General features: G+C 48.4%; 7 protein-coding genes and 1 non-coding gene across 8 annotated transcripts; 3 read left to right on the top strand and 5 right to left on the bottom strand.

Annotated features, from left to right (window-relative positions):
• Nucleotides 1-513: 513 nt before the first annotated feature.
• Nucleotides 514-1728, bottom strand: B0J16DRAFT_340966 (glycosyl hydrolase). The gene has a single exon (XM_046127772.1). The coding sequence runs from the start codon at nt 1603-1605 to the stop codon at nt 664-666; it is 942 nt and encodes a 313-aa protein (XP_045982793.1). The 5' UTR covers nt 1606-1728; the 3' UTR covers nt 514-663.
• Nucleotides 1729-2025: 297 nt separating this feature from the next.
• Nucleotides 2026-3605, bottom strand: B0J16DRAFT_304477 (uncharacterized protein). Its single transcript, XM_046124723.1, has one exon. The coding sequence runs from the start codon at nt 3470-3472 to the stop codon at nt 2468-2470; it is 1005 nt and encodes a 334-aa protein (XP_045982794.1). The 5' UTR covers nt 3473-3605; the 3' UTR covers nt 2026-2467.
• A 492-nt stretch (nt 3606-4097) lies between these two features.
• Nucleotides 4098-5922, bottom strand: B0J16DRAFT_362681 (uncharacterized protein; the record flags this gene model as incomplete). The annotated part of the gene is made up of 4 exons (XM_046129828.1): nt 4098-4943; nt 4996-5142; nt 5190-5519; nt 5584-5922. 4 exons carry the CDS (start codon nt 5920-5922, stop codon nt 4098-4100), a joined length of 1662 nt encoding a protein of 553 aa, XP_045982795.1.
• Nucleotides 5923-6280: 358 nt separating this feature from the next.
• On the bottom strand, nt 6281-8096 carry B0J16DRAFT_414546 (uncharacterized protein). Its single transcript, XM_046133462.1, has 3 exons — nt 7705-8096; nt 7221-7655; nt 6281-7167 (listed from the first exon to the last, which is right to left on the bottom strand). The coding sequence occupies exons 1-3, from the start codon at nt 7973-7975 to the stop codon at nt 6347-6349; spliced, it is 1527 nt and encodes a 508-aa protein (XP_045982796.1). The 5' UTR covers nt 7976-8096; the 3' UTR covers nt 6281-6346.
• Nucleotides 8097-8151: 55 nt separating this feature from the next.
• B0J16DRAFT_286748 (heterokaryon incompatibility protein-domain-containing protein) lies at nt 8152-10694 on the bottom strand. The gene is made up of 3 exons (XM_046124118.1): nt 10311-10694; nt 9279-10258; nt 8152-9224 (listed from the first exon to the last, which is right to left on the bottom strand). The coding sequence occupies exons 1-3, from the start codon at nt 10636-10638 to the stop codon at nt 8466-8468; spliced, it is 2067 nt and encodes a 688-aa protein (XP_045982797.1). The 5' UTR covers nt 10639-10694; the 3' UTR covers nt 8152-8465.
• Nucleotides 10695-11980: 1286 nt separating this feature from the next.
• B0J16DRAFT_304483 (ABC-2 type transporter-domain-containing protein) lies at nt 11981-17152 on the top strand. The gene is made up of 11 exons (XM_046124724.1): nt 11981-12737; nt 12782-13233; nt 13312-13408; nt 13457-13944; nt 13991-14586; nt 14636-14984; nt 15037-15607; nt 15657-16042; nt 16092-16278; nt 16328-16598; nt 16652-17152. The coding sequence occupies exons 1-11, from the start codon at nt 12128-12130 to the stop codon at nt 17073-17075; spliced, it is 4431 nt and encodes a 1476-aa protein (XP_045982798.1). The 5' UTR covers nt 11981-12127; the 3' UTR covers nt 17076-17152.
• Nucleotides 17153-17489: 337 nt separating this feature from the next.
• On the top strand, nt 17490-18302 carry B0J16DRAFT_340974 (uncharacterized protein). Its single transcript, XM_046127773.1, has one exon. It carries the CDS (start codon nt 17674-17676, stop codon nt 18052-18054), a length of 381 nt encoding a protein of 126 aa, XP_045982799.1. The 5' UTR covers nt 17490-17673; the 3' UTR covers nt 18055-18302.
• Nucleotides 18239-18322, top strand: B0J16DRAFT_t133. Its single transcript has one exon. It is a non-coding gene; the product is annotated as a tRNA-Asn (tRNA).
• Nucleotides 18323-18694: the final 372 nt, after the last annotated feature.

An 18694-nucleotide genomic window follows, 5' to 3' on the forward strand; every position in this document is an offset into this window, starting at 1 on the left:
AATGGCACTTAGTTATATATCTATTTTCTGTGTATACTTGTATATGACGAAGGCCCAGTGTGACTGTTTTGGAAGATCGTCACTTCCTTCCCGTTCCACGGACCGTTTCGGACCGAAGTCTGTTCAATTGACTTTTTTTGTGCTTGCATTCTATTCGCGCGCAACGTAGGTTTTGTTCCCCCCGCGTTCAAATCTGGGGTGATCGGCGTTGCGGGGTGCAGGGCAACCTTTAAGCGCTCGAATCGTTGCAGATACAAACGACTTCGTATTAATTTCCGATACGACCTCGCAACCTTCCGCGTGACGTTCAATTCCAAGGTTAGATCCTGGAGTGGAACGATGCCTCGGCATTGGATGCACCGGAGGACGAATCTGGGGTAGTGGAGGTTAGTTCTGGGGAATGCATGTGAGCTTATTCTCAGTACCTGACATCAATGGATCGTACGGCAAGGTGCGGATCTGCATGAACATGTGTTTGGTCACAGAAAAGAAAGGTGGTAGGACAGGTGGCAATAACTTGTTGCGCATGTTATTCATGTCGAAATATGTAGGTTAAAATTGAAGTATTTACGGGTTCCAATCCATATACAGGAACGAGCATCCAGCTCACAACTCAAAAGCAGTCCAGCCACATCAAAAGCTCAAGAACGGCACTTATGCCGTCTAGTAAGCAACAGGCCAGCCATTGTCGTATCGAAGAAGGTTGATACCGAGTAGAGCAGTTCCAGCGTTGTCGTAGTAGTGGTAGACAAGCACATCGGCATCGTTGTCAGTGAAGACAGCATTGTGACCAGGACCGTGGATGTTGCCGTGGCTAGCCATGATCTCAGTACCGCCACCCTGCATCATCTGCTTGCCAGCCTTGTCGACGTAAGGACCGGTGATGCTGTTGGAACGACCGACCATGACACGGTAGGTGCTGGCGGCACCCTTGCAGCACTTGTCGAAAGAGACCCAGAGGTAGTAAAAGTTGCCCTTCTTGGTGATGAAGGGAGCCTCGACGGCACCTTCGACAGAGGCGTCACGCTTGGCGAGGTTGTAGATCTGGTTGCCGGTACGCTTACCAGTCTTGGGGTCAAGCTGGATCAGCTTGATGCCGGACCAGAAAGATCCGAAGGAGAGCCACCACTTGCCATCGCTGTCAACGAGGAGGTTACCGTCGATGGCGTTGTAGTCGTTGTTGTTGTTGGACTCAACGACAACGCCCTGGTTGGTCCAAGAGCCTGAAGCACCAGTCTTGCTAGTGGCGAGGAAGATGGCAGAGGTGCGTTGACCGAAAGATGAGGCAGAGTAGTACATGTAGTACTGGCCGTTGTGGTAGGAGATATCGGGGGCCCAGAGGTTCTTCTCGCCCTTGGTGTACTGAGTCGTCCATGGCGCTCCGTTGGGGAAAGCAGCGCCAGCTTCCCTCCAGGCGGTGCGGTCGGAGGAAGTCTTAAGCGTGACATAGTCTCCGGTGTGAGCCATCAAGTATCCTCCCTGAGGCGTCTTGACAACAGTGGGATCGTGGACGCGGGTAGCGCCGTTGACGGGACCGGGGTTGGGATAAGCAGCGCTGACGGCCGAAGCCATAGCCAGCATACCGCTGACGACGAGTTTCCACATGATGTCGAATGAAACAGATCTGCTTGAGAATGAGAGTGTGAGTTGCTCATCAACAGATCTTCAATTGAAACAAAAATCAGCGATGTGACATTATCTTTATACTGTTGGTTTCTTTGGTCGTCGGCATTTGCCCCGAGTCCTTAATCTACGAGCCTAGTTTCATCAAGTACTGAAACGGGAGTTCATCTTGGCAGTCCTTACCGCTGTTAAATTTACATGCGACAGGGTCCTGCTGTATCGAGCTAAGTTGTCCCCGTAAGCGCGCCACGGAAGAATTGCGATTGAGCGGAGTTTACGGGTCCGTGCCGAATTGGGCAATCCTTGTCCGTTAGTCAATCAACGGCTCCGAACTATAGGGACGGGACGGCAATAGGAGATTTGATACGAGATGATGATCAGGAGTAATTGTACACATGATGTATCAAAAGCTTTTTAAATGGTTGTATAAGATCCGTGGCTTTCATGGTGTTGTTTTGCGGCTGTATGTTTGGACGGAAATGGCAGGTCTATTCTATACGCGTATATATTGACCAACAAAGATGGAGACGCGATGAAACTCGGGCAGGGAACACGTCACTAGGATCTCTCAAGCCTCACTCTTTCGAGTATCGTGTCGGTCCCCTTGCAATTTATCTGCCGCGGAAATATCGGTAGATCGAACCAATACGAGTATTTGTTTGACTTATCGAATGTTCCGAATTGCTTCTTTCAATTGTTCGTCACATCTCACTGTTCTGTCCCTCGATGCCCCGATGCTTGACTCCATAAATGCGGAGGTAAGAGCAAAGGTAAACAAAAATACATCGCGATAGCAGTGTTCAGGGTAGACTGAAAGATTTATCATAGCAGCGACCTTTTGCTATCATTTATGTTGATTCTGAATGAGAGCCTCCCACTCCGTCAAAAGCCCCATTATTTCAACACTCTTGGCAACATTAGGCGAAGGACGCTCGGCTTCTTTGACACCTCGACTCAAGCAATCCTCCACTTTCTTAACCTGATGGCCGAAGGCATCCAGCTCAGCCGGTACGAGGATCTGCTCAGTATCACCCCCATAAGTCTTGAGCTCGATGATATTATTTCCGGCAATTGGCAACCACGGATTCGTGACAAATCTGATCCGTCCCTTATCACCAAGAATTGAAAACGAGAAGTCGTTGCCATAGCTGTCTGTCGATTGCAAGCTTGCTAGCACGCCGTTGTCGAAGCGCACCGTCAGAGAGGCATCGCGAACATGAACGCTACCCTCGGTTGAGATGTTGCCGAACCCGTGTAATTGACGCGCTGCGAACGCGCCGCTTCCGAAAGCCGTCTCGATCACAATATGGAGTAGCGAGACCGGATAGCAACCCAGGTTGTAGATAGTACCCATACTGAGAGGGTTGGCCTTCTTCCAGATATTTGCAGAGTAATATCCTGAGACACCTCGAACTGTACCAATGCGCCCGTCAAGAAGCAACTCCTGCAATTTCTTTATCACAGGATGCGTAAGGTACATGAGTCCCTCCAAGAAAAAGACATTTGCGTCTCTGACGGCTTTCTCAATAGCTTGCGCATCCTCCATTGTCGTCGCCAGGGACTTTTCAGAGAGAATTGCTTTTCCTCTCTTTGCTGCCGCTAGAACTGCGGGGGTGTGCATGTGGTTTGGTAACCCGACGTAGACAACGTCAATTGAAGCCTTGTCAAGAAGATCGTCGATTGATGTATATCGCTCAGCAATGCTGTGCTTGTCGGCGAAGGTCGCCAGACGCTCTTCGTTTCGACCGAAGACTGCGGCGATGGTGGAGTTTGGGCTGTTTGTGATTGATCTAGCTACGACATCGGAGATGAAGCTCGTGCCGAGCATACCCCAGCGTAACACAGTCATGGTATAATGAGACTCAAAAGGGCAATTTCTCCAGCAATTGAAGGAAGATTTGAATGAAGGTAGGTAGAGAGACTGTAGTTTTGAAGTTAAAAAATAACGTTATGCGCGTAAGCAAAGCACATCGTGAATTAGCGTTCCCCTCAAGCACCTCCGATGATCTCCGCCTTAGTCCGCCGGCTCAACATTTCAACTTACTAATGTATAAATTCGACCTTTCAAATAAACATGAGAGATGGTTCTCGAATTGCCTTCACGTAGGAATTTATCAGAAATCTGAGAGACTGTGCCCTCTTCATACAGTCTACAGCTATTTCGGAGGATTAACCTCATGTAATAACAGCTTGACTTCGACTCCAACCAATGATGGCACTCTCGGCCCGAGAACCGGTGCAAATGAGACTACCGATTTGATCCCCGCTTACGGAAACATGGCATTCCAACTGCTGAAATACTTCCAACACATCCCACAGTGGATATTATGATGATATGCATATATTTTAGTCAATTGCTTGAACCGAGTTCAACGTCAGGCGCGTCTTCCTGCATCAACCTGTTCATTGATGGCTATCTTCATAAGCAAACCTCCGCGCAAATCGAGTGTCTGTTTGTAAAGGATACTCGTAACCTATTTGGCGCTATCAGGAAGTTTATGGGGAAGGCCCCAAGTTTGAATTGGAATCTTTCCAACATGAGAAGGGGGTATGGCAGTAGCACCTTTTGCGATACCAAGATTGACTCTTAGAAAGTGTCTCAGCTTGGCAGCCCACTCTCTTCTCCCAGAGAGGTCAATGTCAGGAAGAACAACTTGCTCAAGACATAGGCCAATAGTAGGCAACACATGAAGGATAAGATACCCCCAAAGACTTGGGACAGCTTCCGCTCCCATATGATTAGGGACCCGCTTAGTAACATTGACGAGAGTTGATAGGCAAGACTCGCATAAAAGGTCGGTGAAAGATAGAATATTAGACTCGATGTTGGCCCGATGAGGGAAGATGGGGTTGGCTTTTACTTGACGTTGCCCGAAGATGCCGTTCGTGAACAAGAGTGCTTGGTTCATGATGGCGCGAACCATCCAGTAGAACCGCCAAAGAACCTGTATCATAAGTGACGGGTATGTATGTGTGTTGAGTGGTTTCCATGGACCGTTGAGTAGAGGTTGCAGCCACTCAGGTTGAGATTCAACTGATAGTGATTTGGGGGTGTATGCTGACGACGAGGGAAGACTGTGTGCCCACTCTTCATACCGCTTGTCCAGTGCCAAAGCCCGGTTTGCGATGTTGAATAGATGTTTCAAGTCATCATCTGATTCATGGTTAAGTAATGCGGTTCTCCATTCTGCAAAGAGACATGCAGCTTGGTACATGTGCTCGGTATGTTCATAGAAGTACGGCACGTCAGGTAGACCCAGCTCGTTGACCGATGACCACGACACAGACGGAGCTACGCCGGTCAGAAAGCTGCTATATATCTTCCACAGAATTAGCTTTACTCTCTCGACGTCTTATGCCTTCGGGCCATACCATTTGCTGGAAGGACACTGCCGAAACTTCAAACTCTTCTGGAGATTTCATAATCTTGTCTTGTCCACGTATGCTCAATAATGCAGCACCACCACTTGTATGCGATACCCATGAGCCTTCCAGCGCCATAGATTCCATGATCAAACCCTATCACCAATCAGCAAGCATTTCTCCAAGCACACCGTTATACTTGCCTCATAGATCCCTAGCAAAACGATTGCGGTCATGACATCGCAATATGACGAAGAATCCTTGATTGAAAGTACCTGGGCTTTCAGCATCTGGATTGCCTTTCCGTACCACTTGTTGGCATTAGTTAATGCTTCGGACGAATTGAACCGCTGCCCGTAGCTTGCGTTGGCCAAGGCCTTGAAAGATCTATGCACAAGACTGTCCACGCTGGCCTTTGCATAGATGTTAGGAAGATGGGCAAACCATGACAGACTATATACTTCAGACGCATCTGCCGGGGTAGTCCAATCAAAGAGGAATCTTCGAAAGATTTGTGTATCTGAGGAAGTTGACTACATGATGAATGATCAACCTTGTGATTTGAAGGATCGTAGCTTGCCCGAATAGGAGACATACCAGTGATACCATAGCAAAGTTGAGATCGGTTAGTGCTTGGTCTGACTCGCTGACTGTAGGACGTTTTCCCTCTGATTTAATGGCTCTTATGTCTGTCTGTTCAGATGTAGGGGCAGTCGGAGATGAATTCGAGTCACTTTGCGACTCCTTCGTGTCGTCGCCGGGCCAGACGCATGCTTGCGTAGACCGAACACAGGCGTTGCAATAAGGCTTTGCCTTGTCACATTTCTTTCGTTTTGCACGACAAGGGAGGCACCCATCCTTGGAACGTGGATAGTTTCGACGGTGTTGTTTGGGGTAGGTAGCTCCCTTTCCAGGCAGACCTTGCTGAGACTCCATGACAGCTTGAGCTTATAGTATATGGCAAAGATATATGACAATGATTTCATCAGGAGAGAATTACACTTGGGGGCCGACTCTACCTATTTATTAGCCTCCATCGTGAGGTCTTCCTTCCCCTTGGGGTCCATTTTTAGAATCAGCCCTACAAGGTTTATCTTATCTAAACGCTTATCGTGCAGGAGCCCCGCAATCCTTCTCTCTTCCTGGAAGGTGATAGGATAATCTCAGCGAATGCTCTCTTCTGATTTGTCCAGGTAGAGATAGGCCGAGTCTAGAATATTCGGATACGTCGCTCGTACCGCCGGTTCCATCATTGGGCATGGAAGTGCTCTGGGGATGATGGAAAGGTCATCGGTCTAGATCTGGGGATGACTGTAACGAATGGATTGAATATGTATATGTGATGAGATATATACTCTCACTACCAACCCTCCTCAATTGCCTTGAAATAAGACTCAACATTCCACGACTTCTTGATCAACCACCTCTCAACACTCGTCTCATCTGGCAGATTACCAATCTCAAACTCCCACATCCTCTTCTCGATCATCGTCTTCTTGTTCTCAGGTGTAACAGTGCCCTTCTTATACTTGGTCCAAGTCCAGCCCTTTCGTGGCTTCATGTCTTTTCCAAGCCCATCGGACTCATACTCGCGTTTCCAACCTTGCATAGCCAGAGGTTCATATACCTCGATTTTCTTCTTGAGAGTCTCGTTCAGATCTTTGTGGTACTTCTGTCTGAAGAAAACTGATGGATGAACACGTTCGACAGTATAGCCTTCTTCGCGCTTGTAGTAGTCCATCGGTGTGCGAATCACAGCACTGCCCATGGCCTTGTACTCGGCAGTGTAGCTGTCGTCAATCTTACCAATAAGCCAATCCTGCTTCTCCCAGGCCTTCAATTTGGGGTCGTCAGGACTTTGGATGACACCATCAATGTCTGCCAATTGCATCTGAAGAGCGTCTTCATCCAAGGCAAGATGTGGGCGGATACGGTCGAGCATCCAAGCGTATGCAACACTGGAGAGTCTTTCGTTGTCTCCCTTAGGCTGCTTCTTGTCCTTCTTCTCCTCGTCCGTGAGAGCGTTGTCAGAACTACCTCCACCGACATTGATATGGGCGCCGGGAAACCAGCACTGAACAAGCTTCGTGGTCTTGTTGTCTGGCTTAACGCACCATAAACAAGGAGAAAAAGGACCCCGCTGTTCATCCAGAGCCAGGGCATGGTATGCATGCTTTACATCTGCAATATCCCGTCAGTTAATGTTAAGGGGCAGGGTTCTGCTAGGTACTTACTGGCACTTAGGTCTGTGTCGTGGAATTGGTACGCTTTGCGAAATCGAGAGTTATCAATAGTGATCCAGTGGCCCATATCAGGGATTCCAAGAGCGCCGACAGTGTCCCACACACCGATTACCTGGATCACAGTGTCTTTTCCAGGACAGGCTACTGCCGAGGGACTGTGGGCCAAGAACTTGGTCCAATGCTCAGTTTGAGAAAATGACTTGCTAAAGTCTTCTCCACGGATGAAGTTTCCGTAATGTTCGAGGAAGTGAGCCATCAAGTGCGACTTGACGATACCGACTTCTTGTACCAGACCGGCTGTTGAGCGAACAGTGAAGGCACCGCGTGAGAAGCCGAAGAAGTAGAGCTCGTCACCAGGGTTGTAGTTGGAGACGATAAAATTGTAGGCCTCAAGTACATTCTCGAGGAGACCGAGGCCCTGTGAACCTGTTATAGTTAGTATCTACTTGGTGAAGTTAGAAGGAAGATGTCATACCTTGTCGGTTAGCTTCAACCTTGGTGATATCACCTGTGCCTACACCAGCGTCGTAGTATACCAGCTGCTGCCTCTCATTGCCTTCGTGATCAAGGCCAGCTTTTGCAAGAACACGGCTAATACGAGTGACATTGGAGGGGCAGCCCTTTTTGGGATCAATTGTGGTGGAAGATTGCCATGTTCCATCACAACAGATGATGATTCTTTTTGGCTTAGAAGCCTGTGTAGGACGGGAGATAAAGTTCTTATCGTAGGTGCGTGTCTGAGTCATGTTTGCGATGAAGAGATGAAGAATGAAGATGAACGAGGATTACAAGAGTAGGGTCTAGTATCTTGTATATATGGTTTTCCTCAACACCGACTATCGGCAAGAAGGTTCCCATGGCTTATGGTGAGGAGAAGCCATTCTAGAAGCTATAATCCGCCCCCAAAGCCAATATTGTAGGGGTTGATGTTAGCTGAATCTGCGGTACGAGCCGTTAACAGGACCTAGAACGTCTAGGTCCACTTTAACTCCACCGTTCATTGGTCCCTTCCGCAGCTGAAGTCTCGTTCTAGCATGGTCTCGGTCCAGACTTCAATAGTTCGCGGTGTTGGTTTCAATAGTTTCACATACAAAAAGGGCGAGATGCATGGTAAGAGCGAGATAGGTGTTGGGGTAGATGCCGAGGTGTTCAGAAAGCGGGCGATAGCTCGTTCATGATTCGCATTAAACCCGAATCCCAGCTCAAATGTATCTACCATAAGACAAAATCCCTGTATCAAACGAGCTTCAATGTCACTGCAGTTCCTTGAGGCACCCAATCCGTCTCTTTTACTGAATTCAGAGTACAGTATCGAAGCCAACCGATTCGCTCATACCAGCCTTCTGACTCAGCCCACGTGCGTAGGCGTGGTTTCAACACCATGCCAGCAATCCAAAACGGATCGGTATCTGGTTCAATGCCGAGTAAAAGGAAGTATGTGTGCTGCAATAACTCTCGTAACTCTTCATCTGTTTCCCAGAAGCGGTAGTCGGCGAAGAACGCCCCATGCATGTAGGAGCTCCGACCATCGCCTACCTCCTTGGATTTGTCTCTTGGATCATGTTTGGCAGGACTAACAAGAGATCCGTTCCGCTGCACTATTAGTTGGCTGTGCTGGGAGTGACGCCGACTCCATTCCACTACTTGACAATGCCGCGCCAAGGGAAAGGCCTCCTCATAACTTTCACGCTCAGTATAAGTTCGGATGGAAACAGGTAGTATGTTCCCAGAGATACGTAGATGGCGGCCCTCGACATCTGAATCTGGGTTGAATGCCTGAATGTCCCCATGAAAAGATGTGCCTTCCACTTGAAATGTTGAGTGCAAGTCAAGCGGCGACCACTCAATTCGTAAGTCGCCGGCTGCTGCCCATGTCCAGGACGGGCCTTTTCGCACGCGACCGAGGGACTCTGCATCGCCATAACCGCGCCAAGCCAAGTCCTTCCTCAGATTCTTGAGCCAAAGCCCAGCTAAATAGGACGAGCCTATTACCCGCTGAATTAGTTAGTGGGACCTCCTTGAAAATATTGGCATTTATGAAAAAAGTACCTGGAATATGTTGGCGAGTCCTGCAAGAGCAGGTAACTTATCACTTGGCTTTGTCAGATTTCGTGTAGAGTAGTCTGTCACCAGCTCTCTCCACAAAGATGCAATGTCATTCGAAGACAAATCGTTCAATCTCGAGCACTGATACTTCAACGGCTCGCATCCAGGCAACTTTGGTGGCATAATATCGGGATCCTCCCTGGAATTGAAAGGGCCGTCTGCCATGGTACAACTGCAAGCGACATCTTCTTGGCATTCCCAGAAAATCTCGTTCTGTCCAAAGCATAAAAATCTTCTTGCTAGTTGTCGTTCTTGCAAGGTCCAAGCACGAGTCATCAGCGGGAATGTTTCTCCGCTTGGCCACCCAATACTTGCGTGAGAAACCACATACCGCATATAGACTTCATGGGTGATACCATCGACATTTAAGTGGAACTTATAGGGCTTTGTGTGCCTGTCACAGGCCTCTCTGAAGAATCCTCCGTCATCGCCATCGCTTGCTCCCGCTGCCAGGGTGATGTATGCATTCTCATAAGTTGCTGCCATAAGTGAGGCCTGAGTCTCCCAGTCCTTCTCGTCATCCTGAATAATGCAGAAAGTGTCGATCCATAAATAGCGAATTCCAAGGGCCCTGGTGATTTCCACGGCATCCTGGAACGTTTTCGGTAACTCGGGTAGGGGGATTCCCTTTTCATTGTGTTTTAAATTATCCCGTCTTGTTAAGTGCTTCGATCGGGTGCTGCCCCAGCAGTGGCTTAAGCACGCGTAACGAACATCAACAACAGAAACGAGCTGCACCCATGCTTCGCTACCTGTTTGCAGGTCCAGCAGACGCAGTGGGGTGAAGTCTGTTGCTTCAGAACACTTTTTGTGTGACTTCTCACATGCTTCTATCCAGAGTCGAATGCGAGACAGATTGCCTTCGAGTCGTGTATCAGAAGGAATCAGAGAAGAGCAAGAGATATGCTTGAGGCGAGGTTGATCTGAGATTGTTAGAAATAATGCCTAAACCGACTTATGGATGATAGAATGTACCTGGAAGAGTAAAAATATCTATATCATGCACGCCTTCGTGGAAAAGATGGAAATACATCTTGGTTGTATCAACATTGAAAGTCATCCATGCCCCAGAACGAGTCCGCTCGTCGGGAATACAGTAGGCCCACGCCTCGTGAAGAAGGATGCAGCCAGGGCAATTCGATTGGATTGAACTTTGAAGACTTTCGTACTTCTCAATCATACGTTCGCTAGGACTAATTTCGCCAGGTCCCGCTTTGCCGGTAATTTTCTTGTTCCAGTCAGGGAACTCACATACAGTGCAGCGAGGGGGCAATACTGCGTTAGACTGTAGATCACCCATCATGCTTTTTGACTGATCTCAGTCGCCAATGCTTGTTAGACTCCGGTACCAAAAGTCCCTCAATATTGACTGATAGATCATAGGAGAAGACAGCCTGGAGTGACGCCACGCCTGCGCAGTGGTGGAGATTGGAATGATCATTCTGACCAATAGCATTCATGAATCAAGTAACATAAGTTAAGTCGACGTTTACAGTGTGCGACAGCTGTACATGGCCCTAAATAATGTAAAGTATGAAGAAGAGACCTTTTTACTGCCTTTATCATTGTCTGCATCTTTGAGTCTGGCAGCAGCTGTGTGCAGTGTAAAATCACTTTGTTGATTTCTTTGGCTTTCGTTATGGTATGAGTGTATTCAGCACGCAATTTGAACGATCAAAACTACGGAAGCTAGCACTATTCTGTGCAGCAACCGCCTTCTCAACTTAGCTCTTATATACCTATATCTCATTAATTTAAGTTAATATTGTCTAGAACCATTCTATTGGCGTCGTCCAATGTCCGTCACGCTTTAAGAAAACCCTCACACCGTCATCCAGGGTAATGTTAGTGGCTGTGTTATCGGAGCACTAACGTTATCTACCTGTCCTTATCGCACATCAAAAATCGAACGGCGCAATGATACTCCGACAAGTTCAAATCGGCCCAATTCATTAACCGTTTTCCCGCCAAAAAACCGTTTATTGTCCAAGCATCGCAGAGTGTGGCTGACATGGATGTCATCAACTTCAAGCCCAGAACACCTTGGCAGCTGAGAAGAGCGTCAACAAACACAAACACAAACGTGTACCTCTGCAACCAACAAATAGAGTGAATGCCAATAGGCAAATGTTTTAATGTCTGGGCCTTACGGCGTCGCCGGTGTTGCAGCAACCAAACGGTGAAGGTGCAGGAGAACGTGGCATTGCATTGGTTTATTGAGATTGGCGATGCAGGCGAGATAAGATCAGGACAGTCAATTGTAGCGACATTGGGGTCGAATTAACTGGATAAAGATTGGCATAAGACTTTTCGTAGCCAGTAACATTTCTCATCCAAAGTGAAGGTAAAAAACCGTTGGGCCTAAAAAGCTCCGAACCCCTGCAAGACGATTCCCAAACGGGGGAGCTGTTCATAAGCGAGAATGTCAGATCAAATCTCACCCATCTTTGGGTCGGACCTCCGCGGGTCCCTATTCTTACCCAATGATAAACCCCGGCTCCGGTTACATGCAAAGAGAAGAGAAAAAAATGTATCAAAAGTCGGATGGACTGATGTCCTCCGCGGGTTTCCGATGGGGTTTTATCTACAATCTATTGCCCCGGATTATGGGAGAAAGTCCGCCTCCTGGTCAACTCTAATCCCACCACCTGTCGTTGTTCCAAACTCCGCAGACGCCATGAGGCATTGGTAGAGTTCAAGTTATATATAGGTAAACTGAATTCTGGACGGTGGTAATCGATCTCAAGTGCCATTCAATCTTCCCTTAATCGGTTTAGTGGGAAGTCGCCAAGATGACAGCTGCCACAACAGCTGCCACGAGCAGGGCCTTATCGCCCGACTTGGGTTCAGCCTCAACTGCCAACAGTGTCAAAGACGAGCACGACAACGAAACTCACGCAAAGTCCACGAAAAATATCAATCAAGAGATCGGAGAACTCGCGCGACAACTTTCACGAGTATCGACAACAGCCGGAGCAGAATTGCAGGCTTTCTCGCCACAACCCGGTTCGAAACTAGACCCCAACTCAACCAACTTCGATCCACGATCATGGGTAAAGGCATTCGTCAAACTCGTCGAGTCGGAGGAGGGCTCAGCTCCAACGCGAAGTCTAGGCGTTGCCTTCAAGGATTTGAACGTCTACGGTTGGGGTACTGGAGCCTCGCATCAAAAGACCTTTGTGGACTATCCTGTGGATGCTGTTTCATATGTTCTTGGTCTTCTGGGAGGAAGGAAGAAGAAAAAGGTTGACATTCTTCGCAATTTTGAGGGTGTCATCGAGCAGGGAGAGCTGCTGCTAGTGCTTGGTCCTCCTGGATCAGGTTGTTCGACACTTCTCAAGACTATCGCTGGAGAAACAGCCGGTCTCGAAGTCGGATCCGATTCTTACATGAATTTCAGAGGTAAACTAGTCTTTCACCTCACAGACGTTTACTAACACAGTCAGGCATCGACGAAAACCACATGCGCTCCTCCTTCAGAGGCGACGTCCTCTATAACGCCGAGATCGACTGCCATCTCGCCCATCTGACAGTCGGCGAAACCCTCTCTTTCGCCTCGAGCGCCCACTCCCTTCGTCACGTCCCGGGCGGCGTCACCCGCTCTCAAGCGGATACCATGATGCGAGACGTTATGATGTCAATCTTCGGAATCTCCCACACCGTCGATACCCGTGTAGGAGATGACTTCGTCCGCGGCGTGAGTGGCGGAGAACGAAAGCGCGTTAGTATCGCAGAAGCTGCTCTCACCGGAGCCAAGCTTCAATGTTGGGACAACACCACACGTGGGCTGGATAGCGGAAATGCGATCAACTTTTGTCGGAACTTGCGCCTTCAGGCTGATCTTGTGGGGGTTGCTGCTGCGGTGGCAATCTATCAGGCGCCGCAGTCAGCTTACGAGGTAAGCACCGAATTTTGACTCGGTCTCACCATCATGTGAGACATGCTATGCAGAGACGGAGAAGCTAACTCGATGTAGTTATTCGATCGTGTGACGGTGTTGTATGAAGGGAAGCAAATATTCTTTGGTCGGATTCACGAAGCCAAGGCTTACTTTGAGAACTTGGGCTTCGAATGTAAGTCGAACCATTGGGTGTGACATGATGGAAGCTGACATAGCCAAGGCCCTGATCGTCAAACAACACCCGATTTCCTCACGTCAATGACCAGTCCCCAAGAACGACGCGTAAAGCCCGGCTTCGAACACACCGCCCCCCGAACCCCCTCCGACTTCGCTGAGCGCTGGCAAGCCAGTTCCCACCGCAAGGCTCTCGTCCGCGAATTGGAAACGTACGAGCAGAATCATCCTCCTACTGAACGTCTGGCTGAGTACAAGGAGTCTCGCCGAGCAGAGCAGTTCAAGGGCCAGCGCAGCAAGTCGCCGTACACGATATCGTATCTTGCTCAGGTGAAGCTTACGCTTTGGCGAGGATGGCGACGATTACTTGCCGACCCGGGATTTACTATTGCTTCTTTGGTTTTCAATCTGATAATGGCGCTGGTCTTGGGGAGTATGTTCTTCAATCTTCCTGATGACTCGTCAAGCTTCTATTACCGTGGTGGTTTAATCTTTTTTGCTTTACTGTTCAATGCCTTTGCCAGTCAGCTTGAGGTATGTCTTGCCTATAACCTGTTCTGTACCTATACTGACGTAACAGGTACTTACTGTCTACGCTGAACGGCCTGTTGTCGAGAAGCACAATCGCTATGCCTTCTACCACCAATCCGCTCAGGCCATCGCCAGTTACATCATCGATCTTCCTTATAAGACCGTGAACATGATCATCTTCAACCTAATCATGTACTTCATGGCCAACCTCCGCCGTGAACCAGGCAGCTTCTTCTTCTTCTGTCTCACCTCTTATCTCACGACGCTGGTCATGTCATGTATCTACCGCACTCTCGCATGCGTGACGCGAACGATTCATCAAGCCATGGTTCCTGTCTCAATTCTGAGTCTGGGACTGATGATCTATACTGGCTTTACCATGCCTACGGATTACATGCTTGGATGGTCGCGATGGATGAACTACATCAATCCTCTTGCCTATGCTTTTGAGGCGCTGATGGCGAATGAATTTCATAATCGGGAGTTTGACTGTGCAACCATGGTTCCTCAAGGCCCTGGTTATGATAACCTGCCGGCTAATTCGACCATTTGCTCTGTCGTTGGTGCACTGCCTGGAACCTCCAGAGTCGATGGCGATAGGTACATAAACCTGTCATACAAATACTATAACGCTCACAAATGGCGGTGAGTAATCCTTTAAGAACTTGTGGAAGATCTGACTAATCATGTATAGAAACATTGGCATTCTCCTCGGGTTCATCGCTGGCTTCTTGGTCTTCTACATCTTTGCAGCTGAGCACGCAAAACCTCCCAGGAGCAAGGGCGAGATTCTCGTTTTCCGAAAGGGGCGCATGCCACCCAGCTTCGAGAAGAAGGATGGCACGGATGTTGAAGCTCAAGCTACTGACCGACCTGTCGTTGCTGAGAAGGGTACTAATAACGCTACCAGTGGACTTACTGCTGGTGCATCTGTTTTTCATTGGGAAGATCTCTGCTATGATATCCAGATCAAGGGTAAAGACCGACGTCTGTTGGATAAAGTTGATGGCTGGGTCAAGCCTGGCTTATCAACCGCTTTGATGGTAAGTCTTATCGCGAGGTCGATTTATGGACGATTGAGTACTGACTGTTCAGGGTGTATCCGGTGCAGGCAAAACAACCCTCCTCGACGTTCTCGCTACACGCGTAACAATGGGTATCGTCAGCGGCAACACTCACATTGACGGTCAATCCACCGACGCCTCATTCCAACACCGCGTCGGCTACGTTCAACAGCAAGACCTCCACCTCAACACCCAAACCGTCCGTGAAGCCCTCGAATTCAGCGCCCTCCTCCGCCAATCCTCCGAAATTCCTCGCCAAGAAAAGCTCGATTATGTAGAGCACGTCATAGACATGTTAGACATGCAAGAATTCTCAGATGCAGTTATTGGTGTACCTGGTGAGGGTTTGAACGTTGAGCAGAGGAAACGATTGACGATTGGCGTGGAACTTGCTGCTAGACCGCAGTTGCTGGTATTTCTAGATGAGCCGACTTCGGGACTTGATTCGCAGACTTCATGGGCAATTTGTGATTTGATTGAGAAGCTTACAGCTAGTGGGCAGGCTGTGTTGTGCACTATTCATCAGCCCTCTGCTATGTTGTTCCAGCGTTTTGATCGACTCTTGTTGCTTGCTCCTGGCGGTAAGACAGTGTATTTTGGTGGTAAGTCTATCCCAACCATATGTGAAAAGCCACGACTGACGGTTTCTAGATCTCGGCGAGCAGTCAAAGACCCTTCTCAACTACTTTGAACGCAACGGCGCTCCTCCCTGCCCCTCTGACGCCAATCCTGCGGAGTACATGCTCAACATCATCCAACCTTCCCACGATGAGGACGTCGAGAACATCGACTGGCACCAAATCTGGAGAAGCTCCCCGGAATTTCAAGACGTCAAGAAGGAGCTTCAGCGACTTAACTCTCTTCCATCTACACAGGCCACAGGTACTAGCGCCTTCGACAACGCAGATGCATCGCAACATCAGGAGTTCGTAGCTTCATTCTGGACGCAGTTCCGTGAGGTTTTGAAACGTGTTTGGAAGCATTTCTGGCGTTCTCCCAATTACATCTGGTCCAAGATAGTCTTGATCGTTCTATCGGTATGTCTTACAACCCTTCAAAGAATATGCAATAACTAACGGCGGATAGTCCCTCTACATCGGTTTCACCTTTGATGCCAAGAACACCATCCAAGGATTACAGAATCAGCTTTATGCTATTTTCATGTACATGGTTCTTTTCCAGAGTATCAGCAATCAAATCATGCCAATGTTCGTTCCGCAGCGATCTCTGTATGAGGTTCGCGAGAGACCGTCCAAGATCTACCGCTGGAACAGTAAGTCTTTGGCACCAACGCCATGAAACACTTGACTAATTATATACAGCTTATATCCTGTCCAACATCTTGGTAGAAGCAGCCTGGAACACCTTCATGTCCGTCATCATCTACTTCTGCTGGTACTATCCTGTCGGTTTCGTGCAGAACACCACGTCCGATGATCAACAGATTCGAGGCTTCCTCGTGTTTCTGTTCCTGTGGATGTTCATGCTCTTCACAAGTACCTTTTCACATTTCGCTATCGTATGCATCGGTACCGGTGAAGAGGCTGGTGTTCTTGCAACTTTACTTTGGATGCTATGCATCGCCTTCTGCGGGTAAGTCTCTTCGTACCTCTGCCATTCTACCCTTATTCACTAACTATTCACAGCGTCGGTGTCATTTATAACGACATTCCTACCTTCTGGACCTTCATGTACTATGTCTCGCCAGCAACATACATAGTCGGCGGTATAATGTCCGTCGCAGTTTACGGCTCCGAAGTCGTATGCGCCAACAACGAAATCCTCCAAATGCAAGTCCCCGGCGGCATGAACATGACCTGCAACGATTTCATGGGTCCTTTTGTCAACGCAGCTGGCGGATACCTAGTTGATCGTTCTTCCACTGATGTTTGCGAATATTGTTCGCTGGCTTCTACGGAGCAATTCCTGGCCAGGTTCAACATTGACTATGGTGATCGGTGGTGGCATTTTGGGTTGCTTTGGGTTTATGTTGTTGTGAATATCCTTGGAGCGTTGGGGTTGTATTGGATGTTTAGAGTGCCGAGAGGGAGCGGTGTTAAGAGAGCTTAAAATGAACGACATTGGATACGCATAAATAGATAGGTACTATGGATAATACATTGATTTAATTAGTTAGAAGTATAATAATAAAATACGATAATTGTGTGGTCCTATATACCTGAGCGGTCCACAGCCACGGACGTTATCACCAACAGCGCGACTTCAGAACCTTAACAAATCCCATTTGATACTAGGTGTAAAAATAGACCGCTCGGCCAAGTACCCGAAAACAGAGACCCTGTCACTTGCGGTAACAGCGACTTAGGGCTATCCGAATATTATTTCGTGACACCAGGCTCATTATCCTTGGATCTTGGCGCTTATCATTGTGGCACTTTGGAAAGCGGGCAGGCCAATCATGGTAGCTGGAGTTAAGCGATCTGACAAGTCCGAGAGCCACAACGGTGAAGGATCAAAGGATCACGAAGAGTAAATATATAACTAGGCTTACGTCTGACTTTGGATGATGTCCAGACTCAGACTTATATTCTTCCTCATTTAAAAAGTTTCTCTCCACTCTCTAAGCAACTCGCGATAAAACACGAATCTCAATTGATATCGGCAACCTTCAGTCATCACCGAAAGAGTTCTTCTCTAGACCATCAAGATGTACGACAACCTCCTCTTCCGCAGCAACCAGGTCATGGCCCTTTTCCCCGGTATTATCGGTCTCAACCTCCTCATCCGCCCCGAAGCTACACTGCAACAGATTAAATTCACCATCCCTTCTGAGCCTCAAGCGCGGAAGCTCACGAGTGGCCTTGCGCGAATCTATGGCATCAGAAATGTCGTCATCACCTTTCTCTTTAGCAATCTCTGCCTTACCAAAGACCCGGCGATGGTCAACCTTGGCTACATGGGAGCACTGGCAATGTGTCTGACTGATGGTTATGTGGCCAAATCGGTTATCGGACATGGAGAGTGGACGCACTGGGTGTTTGCGCCGGTCTGTGTTGGTGCTATTGCCGCGAATTATTATCTTGGTTGATAGAATTATCACATATATAGGAAATATTATGATTCCTTTCAGTGTTGCACGAGGTCTTTAACGATCATGCGTATGATTGTCAGTTCAACAGCGACTTGGTATCGGCAATAGGGTGCGCTGCGTTAATCAATCAGGAATAAAGCTATAGTGTCTAGTTTGGAATCGCACTAACAACCAACACCATTCCCCTGTGGCTTAGTTGGCTAAAGCGTCCGACTGTTATTCATAGACAATCGGGAGATCGGAAGTTCGAGCCTTCCCGGGGGAGTTTGTTTTTGTCAGTCTGGCATCTTTCTATCTTTTTTACTTTCCGTTCCCACATGCACAAGCTCTATTTACTTACTGGCAGTGTTGGTCGATGTTAAAGTCATGACACGGACCTCGTTCGTCTGCAGCGCCTTTCTAGGCCAGATGTTTCCACTTTAGAGGTCGAACAATGCAGTTAATATCCGCTCCAGCGTCAAGAAACTTCATTGGCCAATCGTAAACATCTAACTTGCTCATTTTCACACTCCCGCGGCCGTTAGTCCAGGCTGTTAGCTCAACCGCCCGTCCCGTCAGCTAACGACCAACAACCATTCCATCGTGGCGGAAATGAGGCACCCGCTGCCGGCAGGACCAGGGTGGAAGCTTTAGTTGA

The sequence above is a fragment of the Fusarium flagelliforme genome, assembly GCF_020744385.1.
Source record: "Fusarium flagelliforme strain FIESC 12 MPI-CAGE-AA-0113 chromosome Unknown B0J16scaffold_4, whole genome shotgun sequence".
NCBI lineage: Eukaryota > Fungi > Ascomycota > Sordariomycetes > Hypocreales > Nectriaceae > Fusarium > Fusarium flagelliforme.

Excerpts from the sequence above, each read along its gene's own strand:
- B0J16DRAFT_304477 (XM_046124723.1), bottom strand. The coding sequence starts at position 3,472 with ATGACTGTGTTACGCTGGGGTATGCTCGGCACGAGCTTCATCTCCGAT.
- B0J16DRAFT_340966 (XM_046127772.1), bottom strand. The coding sequence starts at position 1,605 with ATGTGGAAACTCGTCGTCAGCGGTATGCTGGCTATGGCTTCGGCCGTC.
- B0J16DRAFT_304483 (XM_046124724.1), top strand. The coding sequence starts at position 12,128 with ATGACAGCTGCCACAACAGCTGCCACGAGCAGGGCCTTATCGCCCGAC. Across the intron at positions 15,608-15,656 it reads TAAGACAGTGTATTTTGGTG|ATCTCGGCGAGCAGTCAAAG; the intron begins GTAAGTCTATCC and ends GACGGTTTCTAG. Across the intron at positions 16,043-16,091 it reads TAGTCTTGATCGTTCTATCG|TCCCTCTACATCGGTTTCAC; the intron begins GTATGTCTTACA and ends AACGGCGGATAG.
- B0J16DRAFT_414546 (XM_046133462.1), bottom strand. The coding sequence starts at position 7,975 with ATGACTCAGACACGCACCTACGATAAGAACTTTATCTCCCGTCCTACA. Across the intron at positions 7,656-7,704 it reads GGTTGAAGCTAACCGACAAG|GTTCACAGGGCCTCGGTCTC; the intron begins GTATGACATCTT and ends TAACTATAACAG. Across the intron at positions 7,168-7,220 it reads CGACACAGACCTAAGTGCCA|ATGTAAAGCATGCATACCAT; the intron begins GTAAGTACCTAG and ends GGGATATTGCAG.
- B0J16DRAFT_286748 (XM_046124118.1), bottom strand. The coding sequence starts at position 10,638 with ATGATGGGTGATCTACAGTCTAACGCAGTATTGCCCCCTCGCTGCACT. Across the intron at positions 10,259-10,310 it reads AGATATTTTTACTCTTCCAG|ATCAACCTCGCCTCAAGCAT; the intron begins GTACATTCTATC and ends TAACAATCTCAG. Across the intron at positions 9,225-9,278 it reads GACTCGCCAACATATTCCAG|CGGGTAATAGGCTCGTCCTA; the intron begins GTACTTTTTTCA and ends TAACTAATTCAG.
- B0J16DRAFT_340974 (XM_046127773.1), top strand. The coding sequence starts at position 17,674 with ATGTACGACAACCTCCTCTTCCGCAGCAACCAGGTCATGGCCCTTTTC.